Below are 17,419 nucleotides of genomic sequence, written 5' to 3'. Positions count from 1 at the left end.
ACAGTCCGATATCATTCATTTTAAATAGCGATCTGAGATGAGTGCCCAGGAACCTACATACCAAATTTCATCAAGATACCTCAAAATTTACTCAAGTTATCGCGTTAACGGACGGACGGACGGACATGGCTGAATCAAATTTTTTTTCGATACTGATGATTTTGATGTATGAAAGTCTATATCTATCTCGATTCCTATATACCTGTACAACAACCGTTATCCAATCAAAGTTAATATACTCTGTGAGCTCTGCTTAACTGAGTATAAAAAGTTGAAACGTGCCCCCGGAAAGAGCTGTGCAGAATAGAATATACTTGGTAATCGGAATTGGTCAATTGCAAGTATTTGGTAATTAAAAATGTTAATTATAAAGTACAATAAATTTTTACTGGAACTTGGTAATAAATACATCTTTCTTCAATTCCTGATCAATAAATTCCTACAAATACTTTCAATTACTTTCAATTTTTTTCTATTGTTTGCTAACATCTGGTAAACTAAAATAGACAAAGGAATTGGGGCAAAGGAATTTGAGACGCAGTAATCAGAAAATAATACTTCCGTTGAATACAGTAATTAGCTTGACCTCTAAAATGGTTTCCAAAGTGGCATATTTCACTTTAAATTCTTAGTTTAAAAATATTTTTTTTTATTGAATTAAAAACCGAATGTTCGTCGTTTTACAGATACATATGAGGTAAGTATAGAATTAACCACCCTGACTACTCGGACATTTATTCTTTATAATCCCAGGGCTGAAATAAGCATTTTATGAAAGCTCTCCCCAAGCTGCAGTAGCGAGGGACGTCAAATCAACTTTCAACTTCACGGGCTTAGAATATACCCGCGGCAGTTATGCCTGTCGTAAGAGGCGACTGACATACAAAATTGATTCAAGAGGTTGTGTAGCGCGACCCTTTCAAGGGGTTGCCAGGGCAATATATTTCTCCAACCCAATTGTCAACCTCACCTTCCCTACCCGGCAAACCGCTGCTCTGGCTACCCCAAGTTCCTCATGGATCTAGGAGGTGGGAAGGTGGTATGGCCTAGAAGGTTTCATATGGTCATACCAAATCGTTCACGAAATGGTCGTGCTAGTGCATAAATGGTGCCTGTTACCGGAAGGTACCGGATTAGCATCCTACAAAGGACAATCAACATCGATAACAATCCCCAAGGCATTCACAGCAAAAGTGGAAATACCGATTACTAAATTTACTTTTGCAATTTTATACTTTCATTTTTAGCGTTTTGTATTAGAATCCCAATCGTAGAGTTGAAAAAATCATATTGTTCGTTTCAAACTTGGAAAAATAAATATTGCTATGTTTCTATTGTCCATACACCTATGGTAATATAATATTGTAATAATTGTTATTTAATTATTTAAATAAATTTGACCTGAAGTAACTTCTGTGAAATTTAGGGGTTAGGGGTCAAACCCCCTACGGCTATATAACTTTGTATCCGTTTATTCTTCGATAAATTTTTAGATCATTCCATAGAAAACGATTTTGTGCTTCTAAAGATTTACAAATCTTAGTTTTACTGACAGATATATACAAGAAATAGTACAAAATAAACCAAAAACTTGAATTAACCGTTTGCGTTCAAAAACTCGCGAATATAATACGTAAATTCATTGAAATTTTGGCTGAGGGGTTGTTCCATCGTCACGGGTGGGACAGTCGTGCGCAATAATTCATCTTTGTGGAAGCATTATAATATAACCAGCTCGAGATTTCTGGCTCTAATAGATAGGTTGAGACACTTAAGATTCAAACATTACTGTAATGTAAATAAAAGTCATAATATCTTTGTATATATGCAAATTATAATAAGTTTTATAACTGTCACGGGTAGGAAAAAAATAGATGCAATCCATTAGTGAAAGTAGCTTGTTTTGTTTAAATACCTTTAGATAAATGAACGTTTCGGAAACCAAATTCTGTAAAAATAATTCATTTTTCTGAAACGGTTCCATTGCTAAAATCCAAAGAATAAGCGTCACGTGTGGGACAGCATTTGTCCCCGGAGCGAAATGCATTTAATGCACTTTTTAATAGAAAATAAAGTATTACAAAGGTTTTAAATATGGTTTGTATAAAAAAATATGAAATAAAATAACGACTTTCAAAATTTAGGATAACAACTTCCGAGGTTTTTTGTAACGGGTGAGACACGGTTAATAATAAGAATGTAGGGATTTTATAAATTGGTACTTAAATCAGCTTCATTAAATAAAGATGAGTTAAGTTAGTTATTTTAGTAATTAATCACTCGAGTGGTAAATCATAAAATATTTGACAGCATTTTCATAACAAGCTATTTCAACTTAATTGAAATTGTTAAGTCAGCACCTCACTTAAGATTAAATTTAATATTTTAAGGTTGATTGAAAGCAGACCTGTTAAATTTGAATAAGCATTAGTAATCAATTAATTAAATGCCCATTTTAAGGGCCAATGATTATTTCAGTTCCGAAAAAAGCAATTACTAATTGATTACCATTAGAAAAAAGTAAAAAAAAAAAATTATGATTTTTTTCGATTATTGAAAAAAAATCAAAAATGATCAAAAGTAATCAAAAAAAAGTAAGGAAGTCCAAGTTCGGGTGAAACCGAACATTACATACCCAGCTGTACACTTGAAATGCTGTTGTTGTTTGTTTTGTGTGCTTAATAGTGTTGCAAGGCTGCACAATAATACATATACATATGGTTCTATTCTGAACTAATTTTCGCTTAAAAGAAGCAAAAAGCTTACAGAGGCTAACACCAATGAGCGGGTAATAATGCAGTTTTCCTTCAGATATGGGGATTTCCAAACTGTTTATTTTAAAATAAATATATGTAATAATAATTAGTAATAATTATTGTTTAAAGTTGTTTATTGATTAAATATTCAATGTTCGATGAATTCAATAAATTACAATTAATAGTTTGGTAGTGAAAATTAGATAATTAACTTGGATTTGAAAATATTCAACTTAATAGTTCAACTTAAATGACACGACTTGTACTACTTAACGACCGACGATTCTCTCTTCGACTTTCAACTTCAACGACTGGATAACGACTTGACTTCTTGATTTCAATGACACCAATAACTGGAGTGCATGGCTATTATCCGAGTATTGCAGGGCTGCCACCCTTTTACACCCGGCCATCCTGATCATCATCTGTCTCAGATGATAAATCACCAACATCGTCTTGGTACTTCCATGGTTTTATGTTATCTGCACTTGTGGACGTGTGTTTTGGCCCCTCGAAATCTGCAACTTTTTCTACATCATATCTGCCATTCTGTTTCACGTCGATAATTTTGTATGGGCCAATGTACTTATTGCTGAGCTTTTTTCCAGCTACAAATTGGGTCTTCTTAACTGCTACGAGATCAAGCTTTTTATACCCAGCATGAGGTTTGCGTTTTTTGTCATAGCTCTTTTTATACTGTGCTTGTGCTTTTGCTATGGCCTCTTTCGCGTTTACTCTGACCTTTTGTCGTTCATCTGAAAATAAAGTTAAGATTTCTTCTTCAATCGCTCTTACCAAATCTGGCTGTGCCTCGCTACGCATTTTTACTCCGAACAAAACTTCGAACGGCGTGAATTTAGTTGATGCGTGGACATGCGCATTAATCGCTCTCTGTACCTGTCCTATATACTTGTACCATCTGCTTGGTTCGGTTGATGATAACTTTGCCAAAACCGATATGATGACTCGGTTTACTCGTTCAATTTGGCCATTGCCTCTTGGACCACCTACAGTCGTTTCGACAAGCTCAACGTTATGTGTGCTGCAGAACTCTTTAAATGCCTTCGAAGTGAAAGCTGAACCCTTATCGCTAACGATCCTTTGTGGGTTGCCGAATATCTCCACCCATGTTGTCAGGCGTTTTAAAACATCTGCTGCACCTGTCGACTTTGTTGCAAATAACCAAATGAATTTACTAAAACCATCCACTATTGCAAAAATGTATTTGTAGCACTTTGTTGTGGCGTCTAACGGCCCTAGATGGTCGACGTGTATAGTACATAGTGGTGCATCACACTTGTTTATCACATGAAGGAAGTCATCTTGTTTCCCTATTTTCCGATTATGTAATATGCACTCAATACAGTTGGAAATGTGTTGCCTAACCTTCTGCTCCAGATGCGGTATAAAGTAGTCTTGTTGAACTGCGTGCATAGTTTTTTGCACACCCATATGCCCGATATTATGCGCCTTTTCTACGATTTCCTTCTCCATTCTTTTTGGCACTGCTAAAACATCATTTCCATTCAACTGTTTATAAATTAACCCATCTTTTATAACAAAATCTCCGTATGCATTTTTCTTAAGAATTTCGGCTACTGCTTTTAAATGTTCGTCACTTTGTTGCGCTCGCAACAGCCTTGCTCTAATCTCTGATGAGATAAAATAAACTGGATAGCGACTTAGTGAGTCCACATGATTCATTCTACTGCCAACACGGTGTTCAGTTTTAAAATTGAAGTCCTGCAAATACATTAGCCATTGGGCGACTTCGCGTGGAACGTCTTTCTTGGTAGTCGTCTGCTTGAACGCGGCGCAATCTGTTACTAGAACGAACTCTTTGCCAAGCAGGTAATGGCGTAACCGTTTTGTTGCCAGGTATGCAGCTTTTACTTCCAAAATATAGCTGTGTTGCTTCTCTTCATGTGGCGTACTTTTTCTGCTCCAGTAATACACCGGATGCCATTTGCCATCATGCATTTGTAGCATCACTCTCCCAAAACCATACTTCGATGCGTCTACATGAAGTTGTGTTTTCGCCGATTGCTTAAAAATTTTTAAAACAGGCTCTTTTACCAATGCCTGTTTCAACCTAGCTACTGCTGTCAGTTGTTCGTGCCCAATTTTAAACTCTGCGTCTTGCTTCAATAGCTGAGCTAATGGTTTTGCCATCAACGCATAATCTTGCACGAACTTTCGAAAGTACCCTGTCAACCCCAAAAAAGCTTGCACACTTTTGATATTATTTGGTGTAGGAAAGTTTTTGACTGCTTTCAATTTCTCATGACCAGGCGATACTTTGCCATCTTGTATAATGTGCCCTAGAAAATTTATGCGACTCTGTAAGAATTGGCATTTTGACCACTTTATTTCTAGTCCATACAACTGCGCGCATTCCAGAACCTTTTGTACATTCGATAGGCACGATTCCGCACATTGCCCGAATACAACTATATCATCAACGTACAGCTCCATTATACCTTCGTTACGTAAGTTCTGAAATATTATGATGAGATATCGTACGAACACCGCAGGCGAATTGCAAAAGCCGAAAGGTGCTTTATTAAATTCAAAAACGCCCTGCCTGGTGATAAAAGCGGTATACTTTTTACTTGCCTCCTCAACTGGCACATGAAAAAAACCGTTCTTCAAGTCCATAACCGTGAAAAACTTGGCATTTTGCATTTTCTCTAAAACATCTTCTACAATGGGCACTGGAAAACGATCTTTTAAAACTAGGCGATTAAGCTTTCTATAGTCGATGCACATCCTGAATGTGCCATCCTTCTTCTTTGCCAGCACCACTTTACTGACAACATCAGACGTAGACTCACGAATTACACCTTCTCGTAGCCAGTCTTCAACTTGTTTTTTTTACAACTGCGTTCTCCACTGCTGATAACCGGCTTGGATTTTCTCTAATGCAAATTTGCTCGCTACTACCAACTATTTTCACCTGGACAGGACATTCTATTTTGTGATTTTTTGGTGTATAATTTCGAATCATTTGATCAACAGTTGTTCTATATTTAGGTGGAACATCGATTTCATCCAACCCATTAACATTAAAAACTGCTGCTGTATAACCACTGCTGTCTTCTCGGTGAATGTGTACCCATTCGTACACAGAGTTAAAGTAAACTTTTCAATGAAATCAAAACCTATAAGCACATTGAACATCAAACTGCTGTCATCTACAACCAAAATATTGTGTTCTGTTTTTAAATCGTCTACTTCAATCATGGTTGTAAACATACCGCGAACACTTGTATTTTTGTTGCCAAAACCGAACAACTTCATGTCGCTTGATTTTAAAAAATAGTCGGCAAACATATTTTTATAAGTACTAAAGTTCATAAGCGTAACTTCAGCTCCAGTATCAACAAGACAATCCAACTCGTTCCCACCTATTTTCATTTGCTTGAGTCTCTTGGAAATAAGGTTGACGTTTTGCTTTGTGCAGTTTTTCGCAATGTGACCACTTCCATTGCATTTGAAACATTTCGTTTCTTCTTTACATTCTGGTCTCATATGTTTTGTAGATCCGCAATTGTAGCAGCGCTGCTTGCGCTCACTACTTTTGTGTATATCTCCAACTTGTTCGCTGTTTTTGCGCGCTGTTGCTGTTGTTGAAAAAGCTCTTTCGCTGCTATGTTTGCTGCTATTCGTAGTTTCGATAATTTCATATTGTTCCATAAGCTCTTTATAGGTTTTCGCATTAAACAGAAGGCATTTCAACTCGTTTCGAAGTTTTAACCCTTCGACAATATATCGGATGATTGACGTTTTTCCACGTTGCCTATGGCAGCAAGCTTTCGCATATGTAAAACATATTCGTGCATACTCTCGGAATCTTTCTTTTTCCTACCTCTTAATAGCTGATGGATCTCAGCGCTGCTTAAATGTTTATCAAATTATGCTATAAGCGCCTCGCGTAGATTGTTATAATTTGCTATCGCAACTGTCTCTAGGAAGAGTTTCGCTGTGCCCTTCATTTTGTTTCGTGCGTTTACATACTTTTGTTTTTCGTTTAACTCATATGCTTCTGCATTTTCTTCGAAATTCTGTAGCCACAATTTTACTGGCATACTAATTCCATCGTAGTCCGGCACGATTTTGGAAAAGCTCTCGATTGAAATGGAACTTTTTGCATTGCTGCAGAGCTTTTCTGTTAATAAACGTAAAAGTTCGACATTTCCATTATCTTTTTCTGTATCAACTGCGGTTGAATCGTTATTAGGCATTTTGCTATTATTGATGTTTTTTTGGTCTAAGTTATTTTCACTTTCGCTTTCTGTTAGGACTTCTTGAGATACTTCGTTATTAGAAGTAATTAGACCACCTTTTTCTTCTTCGGTTTCACTCTCTGTTAAATTTGCACCACCTATTTCTGATATTATTCCCTTTCCAGATCTTAGTAGCATCATACGATACTGGACATTTTAAACTGTTATCTTTCTTTTGTATTAGTTCCGTTATGCGAAAAATTATTTTAATTGTGTGTAGGTTTAGCCCCCATGTAATAATAATTAGTAATAATTATTTTTTAAAGTTGTTTATTGATTAAATATTCAATGTTCGATGAATTCAATAAATTACAATTAATAGTTTGGTAGTGAAAATTAGATAATTAACTTGGATTTGAAAATATTCAACTTAATAGTTCAACTTAAATGACACGACTTGTACTACTTAACGACCGACGATTCTCTCTTCGACTTTCAACTTCAACGACTGGATAACGACTTGACTTCTTGATTTCAATGACACCAATAACTGGAGTGCATGGCTATTATCCGAGTATTGCAGGGCTGCCACCCTTTTACATATATAACAGAACAATAAACATAAACACACAAGTGCCATTGTACTAAAAAGCGTTATTACAAAAAAAAGAAAAATGGCAGGGTTGTTAACGAAATTTTCCAACTTTTACTGGAAACAGCTTATTACCTTCATCTACGCACTTTTAAAAAATCTTTTTTTTATAAAAAAAGGGGATTCAACCGATTTAGTCCATTTTTACTGCAAATATTTCTTGTTAAAAGGCATACATGTGCCCAAATTTTTCGTCGAGATATGGCTTCAGAAACGTTGGGAAATGCATTGTAAGAAAGGGGCAGTGTCACGCCGATTTTTCAAGATTTGAATTTTTCCCATTTCTTGATATAATGGCACAAAATACGGTTGGTACAAAACTATTTTTCGCTAAGATTTAACTTATTATTTTTGCCTACGACCCTTTTTAAAGTCATTTATATAAAAGTGGGCATGGTCCTTAACCAATCTTATCCATTTTTAATAGAAATATTTCCTGCTATTAGGAAAATATGTGTACCCAATTTTGTTACGATATGTAAATTTTTCTTTTAGTTATGGCTAATGAAACATTGAAAATTGCTTAGCCAAAAAGGGGCGGTGCCACACCCATTTTCAAAAATTTAAGTGTTTTCCAATTTAATGTTATAATTCAATGTAGAAAGTAAAATTGTATTGATACAAAGCTCTTTTTCGCTAAGATATAGCTTATTATTTTCGTCCACGACCCTTTTAAAAATCTTTTATATTAAAGTGGGCGTGGTCCTTAACAGATTTCGTTAATTTTTCTGCAAAGCATTTCCTGCAAGGTCGACGGGTTCCACTTATGTGAGAAGGTATATGTGTGGACAACCAAATTAAAATTAAAGACAAGGATTTCCGGCCATAAGTCAAATATTAAACTTAGAAATAACGCTTTGGAAAATAAGAAAATAAATAATAACGGCCCACTGTAAGAACACGGGCCACTATCCCGATTTCCAAAATGTTACTATACTGGACATAGAGAAACAATATTGTAACGAATTTACTTGCAAATCCTCTTATTTTCCCTTTTGCTAGGATCGTATCGCTAAACTGTTGAATAAATAACTCCAATATTGAATAACGGAAAAATGGCCTTTATTAAAATACTTCACAATAACACTCAAACTGTGCAACGAATAGCTTAATAACCAAACTGATATCTTAAAGGAAACTGACTTTCAAAATAATAGTGCTATTGCTCGCTAGATATCGTCTTACTCGTAACTGCTTGACAATTCAAATCAAACTGAATCACTTCTTACTCGCCTGCATCGCTTTTATAGTTTACGCTGCATACTTCTAGGCTCTTCGATTTCCAGAAGTTACTAGTTGTTTCGGCTACAAAATCGCCAGCCACAACTACGTGCACAAATTATTGCTCTCTCTTGTGACAACTCAGATAAGGTATATGCATGTGTTTGTAGTTTACAGTCTCCCGCACACACATAAGCGTATAAGTAAATTCATCGGTGTGTGACATCTCATCTCTCGCTGCCTTGTATGTAAATGTTGCTCGTCGGAATGTGTACATATGTGTAGACGCAATTATTGATTCGTTTATGTAGATACATAATGATTGAATTATTGATGTGCATTCACGTCACTGCTTAGATCGGCTTAGAGCTGGCAGCACTCCTTAGTTTTGCTAATATTCGTAACACTGCCCTCCACCTAAGTCTGATCGTCCCGATCAGACAAATCTCTCGATCTAAACGCTGCTAGCATCGCCAAATGTACCACTCTTCTATTTCGTGATTTCCCAATTGCTTGTATGCGGCAGATGACATCACTGATCGTCTTCACAACTCTGTACGGGCCTTCCCAACTGCACCGATATTTGGATGGAACACCTTTCCGCCGGTGAGGGTTGTATAGCAGTACCAAATCTCCCTCCCGGAAACCTTCCGAATTATTTTCCTTGTCGTACCTGTGTTTCATCTTACTACTCATTATCCTGGATCGTTCCCTCGCACTCTGTTGCTCGGCCAATGAAGAACTACTTTGCAGAGCTTGCGCTGGACGGATTTGCTTTGCATAATCAGCATCGTTCCGACGCTTCACAACAGCAGTGTGCCTTGGCTTGAAACCACCCTTGCATTCTTTCTTCGTTTTAGTACGTCCGTTAGGGCTTTTCAATGCCAGCGTTTCTCTCACAGGTACCTTCGGTTTTGATTTGTTTGGCCCATTTGTTCCATCAACCTTTACCTTTGAATTTCGTGGCCTTCGTCGAGTCTTCTCCACCAGTACCCGATTACTGCTGAACCCTTTTTCCAAACTGAAGTTAATTGGCACATCCTGGTTCTTATAATGCATCACCCTTTTCTGCATATCGATCTTGATGTCATGGTCAACCAAGAAGTCCACTCCCAATATAACTTCATCAACAATCTCCGCCACAACAAATTTGTGTAGAACCATGACCTTCCCAATTAGGACTTCACATATCACTTCTCCCTGGACTTGGTTATACTCGCCTGTGACCGTACGCAACCTTGCTCCAGGTAACGGTTTTACTCTCCTGTTGACCAAGTCAGATCGGATTAAGGAATGAGATGCGCCCGTATCTACAGTCAGTACATGTTCTTTGCCATCCACATTCCCTCTGACGGTAAGACTGCTCGATTTTCTACCAATTTGCAACACAGATATCACAGGGCATTCAATAGCTGGATCTAGCTCTCGATCTCTACTTCTTACTCGCTCTTGCTCATCTCCTCCAGCTTTGCGTTTACGGCCACCCACATTGTTGGAACTATTAGGACCAAGATCGTAATGACGTGCAATGTGACCGGACTTCCCGCATTTGAAGCACTTGATAACTCTTTCACTCCGCTTTTGCGATCCTTTCAGCGCCTCCCATATTGCGTCTACCCACTCTGGCCTTTCTACTTCCACACGGTGTGCTTTGAAAACTGGCTTACACAGAAGCGACGCTGTTTCCTGAATCAGAGCTTGTGACACCGTTTCTGCGAATGTTGGCTTTGGGTTTGCGTATGTAGCCCGCTTCGTTTCCACATCTCGTATGCCATTTATGAAGCTCTGGATTTTTACCCTTTCAGTGTATTCCACGGGTGCGTCTGCATTTGCAAGATGAGCCAATCTTTCAATATCTGAAGCAAACTCCTGCAATGTCTCATTTGCTTTTTGGTAGCGGTTTTGCAACTCAATTTGGAATATCTGTTTCCTATGCTCGCTTCCGTATCGCCGTTCTACAGCAGCCATCAATGCGTCATAACTGTTCCGTTCGTACTCTGGAATAGTCTGTAAGATTTCGGCAGCTGGTCCTTTCAATGCTACGAAGAGTGCAGCAACTTTATCTTCCACATTCCAGTTGTTCACTGCTGCGGTCTTCTCAAACTGTAGCTTAAAGACCTGGAAAGGAACAGAACCGTCAAAGGATGGTGTTTTTACCTTTGAATTACTCGCTGAAACTGCTGGACGATTTAATTGTAACTGCTCCATACGACCCTTCAAATCATCGACTTCTGCCTGAAATTGAGCGATTTTTGCATCCTGCGCTTCCAGCTTAGATGTTACCCTTGCTTCCTGTGCTTCTAATTGTGAAGACATTTGTGCCACCTGCAATGATAAGCGCTCCTCTTGTTCTTCCATCTTTGATGTTATGCGTGTCTCCTGCGATTCCAGTTGGGATGCCATATATGTCTTCTGTTCTTCCAATTGCGTTTCCATCTTGGATGTAATCTGTGTCGACATTTCTGACATACGCGTTTCTTGTGCTTCAATCTTGGATGTTATGCGTGTCTCCTGCGATTTTAGTTGTGATGACATTGTCGATGTTTGAGCAGATATTGCAGCCAAAATCATGTTCAAGTCTGTGCTCGTAACTGTCTGCGATGTTTCGTTTTTCTCTTCAACTTTTGTTACTTCCTCGCCATCAAGATGAAAGTCATACTTTTCCACATCAATTCCTTCCGCTTCCATTGCCTCTCGTAGCCGTGCCTGAAGTTCAAGTTTAACGCCGCTTGTATTCAATCCACGGCTCTCCAACTCCTTCTTTAGTTGCTGGATCTTCAATTCACTGAACTTTGCCATGTCGTTGTTGTCCTCTGGAATTTATTCAACAATTCCTCTTCTGACACCAATTGTAACGAATTTACTTGCAAATCCTCTTATTTTCCCTTTTGCTAGGATCGTATCGCTAAACTGTTGAATAAATAACTCCAATATTGAATAACGGAAAAATGGCCTTTATTAAAATACTTCACAATAACACTCAAACTGTGCAACGAATAGCTTAATAACCAAACTGATATCTTAAAGGAAACTGACTTTCAAAATAATAGTGCTATTGCTCGCTAGATATCGTCTTACTCGTAACTGCTACAATTCAAATCAAACTGAATCACTTCTTACTCGCCTGCATCGCTTTTATAGTTTACGCTGCATACTTCTAGGCTCTTCGATTTCCAGAAGTTACTAGTTGTTTCGGCTACAAAATCGCCAGCCACAACTACGTGCACAAATTATTGCTCTCTCTTGTGACAACTCAGATAAGGTATATGCATGTGTTTGTAGTTTACAGTCTCCCGCACACACATAAGCGTATAAGTAAATTCATCGGTGTGTGACATCTCATCTCTCGCTGCCTTGTATGTAAATGTTGCTCGTCGGAATGTGTACATATGTGTAGACGCAATTATTGATTCGTTTATGTAGATACATAATGATTGAATTATTGATGTGCATTCACGTCACTGCTTAGATCGGCTTAGAGCTGGCAGCACTCCTTAGTTTTGCTAATATTCGTAACAATATAATAAGCGCTTCACCATAGAAATGCTCCACATTATGAACACGCCTAACGATAGGAGAATTAATTTTAAGAGTGACAAAGACCAATGCGCATATGCATATCACAAGTTATTGCTTAAGCAACAACAAAACAAAATGCAAGTCGCACGGCGCACATGAAGCGAAGCAGCATTCAGAAATTATTCCGCTAGCAGCATATTTAGGATCAACAAATCATAAATGTTGGATGACAACATATTTTTATTCTATTGTTCGTATCCCTATGTATGTATATATTTGTTTGTGCATACACTTACGGTACTTGAAATTGTATACATTTTTGATGTTTATTTTACTTTTGTTTTTCGACGATATGATCAGTCGATCAAGCATTATCACATTTGTAAGTTGTGTTTCGTTTATATGTATACCCAGTTGTATAAATAATTTTTAATGACCATGTATCCAAAATCAGTGTTCCTTTTTATATGTTTACAGTCCTGCAGATGGCTTCAGATTGAAGCCGAAATATCGCCAATTAAAACTAAATTCAATTTTAAACATTGCATTTTATTGTACCTACGGCCTTTAAGCTCATAAAATTAACACATCCTAAATAAATCTTTAAAATTCGTATTTTGTTGGAATCAGAACTGATTTAAGATTTTTCTCTTATGTATACCTAAACAAAATAATTAAGGAACCCGTCATACAAAATGAAAATTTAAGTTTTCGTTATATTTTGTAAGATTTCTCCATCATCTCCAAGAGTCAATTAACGGTTTGTACACTGATGAAAGCGCAGAAATTACCTCTTTCTGACAACTGAAAGTTTTGTTCTTAGGCTAAACAAAAATAAAGTTATAGGCCAATATATGGATCAACCAATGAAAGAGGGGTAATGGACGCCACAAATTTTAGACATCAACAAAATGTGTTCCCCGAACTTTCCGGAAAAATGTATATAATTTTTGTAAAGAAGTATATATATCTATTTAATATATGAAAGCTTTTTTAATTTCAATTTCACGTTTGCTTATTAGAAAAACTTTTGTAGGTTTTTGGTAACAGACGCGACACAAGGATAAGGTACGATCAATTTATAAAAACTCCTTTTTTCCAAAGTTTTTTATAAATTTTTTTAATGCTAAATAAAAGCCCAGACAAAATTGAAATATAAAGATTTGGGTTGAACAATGCAACTTTATAAATAGAGGACGTTATATTTTGTTAGTAAAACAGCCATATTCGCAAAACTGATGTGTCTGTCCAGGATAATGGGAACATTCAACTATTTTATTTCCACATCATACAAATATTTGCCTTTTAATCGCAAGTGTTGTAAAGTCTGACCATTTTTGTACTCAGCGTGTTTTGCACACAGAGTATATTCACTTTGTGGTAACTTAACGGTTGGTTGTACAAGTACAAAGGAATCGAGATAGATATAGACTTCCTTGATATCGTATATCAGTATCGAAAAAAAATCGATTGAGCCATGTCCGTCCGTTAACACAATAACCTAAGCAAATATTGAGATATCTTCACCAACTTCGGTATACGAGCTTATCTGGACCCAGAATATATTGGTATGCAAATGAGTGAAATCGGATGATAACCACGCCCACTTTATATATATATAACATTTTAGAAAACACAAAAAAGCTTATTTTTTAGTAAATAATACACCTAGAATGTTGAAATTTTATGTGTGAACCGATATTAAGACTTGATAAAAATTTGAATGGGCGTGGCAACGCCCACTTGTGATTAAATCAATTTTACAAATATTATTAATCATAAATTGAAAACCGTTAAACCTATCATCATACCAAATATCGGCAGAGAGTTTGCCCTTACTCGAATGCTTTGAAGAAAAATTAACAAAATCGGTTAAGGACCACGCCCACTTTTATATAAAATATTTTTAAAAGGGTTGTTGATGAATAAAATAAACTATATCTTTGCAAAAAATAGCTTTATATCAATGGTATTTCATTTCCCAAGTGGATTTATAACAATAAATAGGAAAAACTTCAAATTTAAAAAAGGGTGCGGCACCGGCCCTTTTATGACTAAGCAATTTTCTATGTTTCGGGACCCATAACTCGAAAAAAAATTAACGGATCGTAATATGATTGGGTACACATATTCCCCTTATTGAAAGAAATATTACTTACACCTCACGCTTACATTCAGGATTTCCTCATACCGTGAGCAGAGATGTTTACACAACAAAAAATCTATACTATACTATATACTGCTTAAGTATTTAATTTGTGTTCGCAAGAAATATGTTCATTGCCAATGACAATAAATAAATAGCGCTAACGATATGGCCACTTCTCTTGTTGCAGGATTATCTTGGTATGTGCTCACAGCAGGCTCAACAAATCGTACAAAATATTGATGTACCAATGTGTGTCGACGTAACGGTGGCTTCTACTGCATCACCGACAACAAACAATGATTGCGTTGCCATCAACAGTGGTGGTGTTTTAGTTTCGACAATAAGCACTAATGCTGATATAAATGCCGCTTTAGCAAGTCTCGGAAGTGCTGGCGCTGCTGCAATTTCAGCAATATCACAAACGGGTTTACACAACGCGCTACCGCTCACTTCATCGGTTGGTGCAGTAATTAACACCAACAATGGAGCGCTGCAAAGTGTTGGTGATTTTTATGATATGGACAGATTACGTTTCCACACACGTTGTGGCTCATTGGTTAAATTGTCTCCCAATTGCCGCTGTGCGGAACGTCGACGTCCGTTGGATGAATTCAATAACGGCGTAGTAATGACACATCGGCCACTCAAGGATAACGAATTATTTGAGATACGCATAGATAAGTTGGTGGATAAATGGTCTGGTTCCATAGAGGTGGGTGTAACTACGCATAATCCATCCGTGTTACACTTTCCAGCAACTATGACAAATATGCGTAGTGGCACTATAATGATGTCTGGCTGTGGTATACTGACCAATGGCAAAGGTACACGTCGACAGTATGGCGAATTTAACTTGGATGAATTGCGTGAAGGCAAGTTGTTGTAGTACCTTTCAAAAATCACAACAAAAGAATACATACGTATTTTTATTTCACAGGTGATCGCGTGGGTATGATGCGTAAATCGAATGGTAATCTGCATTACTACATTAATGGACAGGACCAGGGTGTAGCTGCAACGCGCGTCGCACAAACGCTTTGGGGTGTTATTGATCTCTATGGCATGACCATAAAAGTAACAATTGTAGATAGGGATGAACGTGAACAACAGAATCTCGTGACGAGGCGTAATAATCTTATACTGACAGCCAGTTCAGGTCTCACTTCAAGTGCTGCTTCGGCAATGAACAATGCTAGCGGTGCTGTCAATGCTCTTATCACTGCAAACTCTACTACACCGACCCCAGTTTTAAGCGTGTTAAGCCCTGAAGGGGAATTACATTCAACAGTAGCTGCAACAGCAGTCTTAGGTGACCAAACGAATTCCGGATCTGCAGCGCAGCGTAGTGATGGCCGGCTAACATTCCATCCACTTTGCGGTTCGCATGCTACTGTTACACATAGTGGGCGTACAGCATTGCGTCCAAAGTAAGTTAAACTACCTTCATGCTGCTATGTAGAGGAATCAATCACTAGGGCTTTAACCCAGCATTGGCTGTTATTTCAGTATAACCCTGTTTAATCCATCACATTAAATTTCCATGACTCACTGTACAGTCTTGTTGTTGTTGTTGTTGTAGCAATGCTCGCCCCACCTAATAGCCGCGACCGATCACAAATTGTCATCAATATCCTCTAACGGGAGTCCAAGGAAACTTGCCGTTTCAACAGGGGTGGACCATAAGGAAAGGGGTGTTAGAGGCGTTGGTTCCACATTACAATTAAAGAGATGGTTGGTGTCATGTGGGGACACATTGCAAGCGGGGCATACATTTTGTATGTCGGTGTTGATTCTGGATAGGTAAGAGTTTAACCTGTTACAGTATCCAGAACGAAGTTGAGCAAGAGTGACACGCGTTTCCCTGGGGAGTATGCGTTCCTCTTCCGCGAGTTCTGGATATTTTTCTTCAAGTACTGGATTCACCGGGCAATTCCCGACATAAAGGTCCGACGCCTGTCTATGGAGTTCACCAAGGACCTGCTTGTGTTTTTCCGCTTCATACGGCTGGGTTCTCAGGTGCCGTATTTCCTCAAAATGCTTACGGAGATGACTCCTTAGGCCCCTAGGCGGTGCTGGTTCGTCAATCAGATGTCTGTTGGGATGCCCAGGTTTCTGGGTATTCAACAGAAAATGTTTGGTCAGCATCTCATTTCTCTCCCTGATGGGGAGTATTCTCGCCTCATTATGCAGATGGTGTTCTGGGGACATAAGAAGACAGCCCGTGGCGATTCTGAGAGCAGTATTTTGGCAGGCCTGTAGTTTCTTCCAGTGGGTGGTTTTTAGGCTTGGCGACCATATGGGTGACGCGTAGCACGTAATCGGCTGGCTAATTGCTAATTGTATGTGGTCAAGAGCGTTTCTTTATCTTTTCCCCAGGTACTGCCAGCAAGGGATTTGAGGATTTTATTACAGCTCTGAATTCTTGGAACAATTGCGGTTGCGTGCGCACCAAAATGTAGATCCTGATCAAACGTCACACCCAAGATTTTGGTAGTGCCATCGACGTGGATGTTCAATATGGTCGACATTTGGGGCGTCCATGTTGAAAATAAGGTCGCGGAAGATTTAGTCGGTGACAATGCCAGGTTTCGCGAGGCGAAAAAACTGGAGAGATCAGGGAGATAGCCGTTTATTTTATTGCATAGCTCATCGATCTCTGGGCCTGGGCCTGTGGCCATTATTGTGCAGTCATCGGCGTAGGAAACGATTGTGACTCCTTCCGGTGGTGAAGGTAGCTTAGATATGTAGAAATTTAACAAAAGTGGGGATAGGACACCACCCTGTGGCACCCCTTGTTTAATTCTCCTTTGTTTTGATGTTTCGTTTCTGAATTGCACCGATGCCTGCCGACCACCCAGATAATTTGCGGTCCACCTTTTAAGACATGGGGGAAGGG

The 17,419-nt window shown here is 38.2% G+C and overlaps 1 protein-coding gene across 5 annotated transcripts in view; it reads left to right on the top strand.

Annotated features, from left to right (window-relative positions):
* Neurl4 (neuralized E3 ubiquitin protein ligase 4) overlaps positions 1 to 17,419 on the top strand; it is a 117,197-nt gene that overhangs the window by 70,202 nt on the left and 29,576 nt on the right. For all 5 annotated transcript variants that reach the window (XM_067787679.1, XM_067787676.1, XM_067787678.1 and 2 more), the window contains 2 exons: positions 14,711 to 15,395; positions 15,461 to 15,950. In XM_067787679.1, coding sequence (XP_067643780.1) covers positions 14,711 to 15,395; positions 15,461 to 15,950 — 1,175 coding nt within the window. The remainder of the gene's footprint in view (positions 1 to 14,710; positions 15,396 to 15,460; positions 15,951 to 17,419) is intronic.

The sequence above is a fragment of the Eurosta solidaginis genome, chromosome 5 (genome assembly GCF_040869045.1).
Source record: "Eurosta solidaginis isolate ZX-2024a chromosome 5, ASM4086904v1, whole genome shotgun sequence".
NCBI lineage: Eukaryota > Metazoa > Arthropoda > Insecta > Diptera > Tephritidae > Eurosta > Eurosta solidaginis.
The sequence above is the reverse complement of the archived record's forward strand: the minus strand, read 5'-3'. Positions and strand labels throughout refer to the sequence as shown.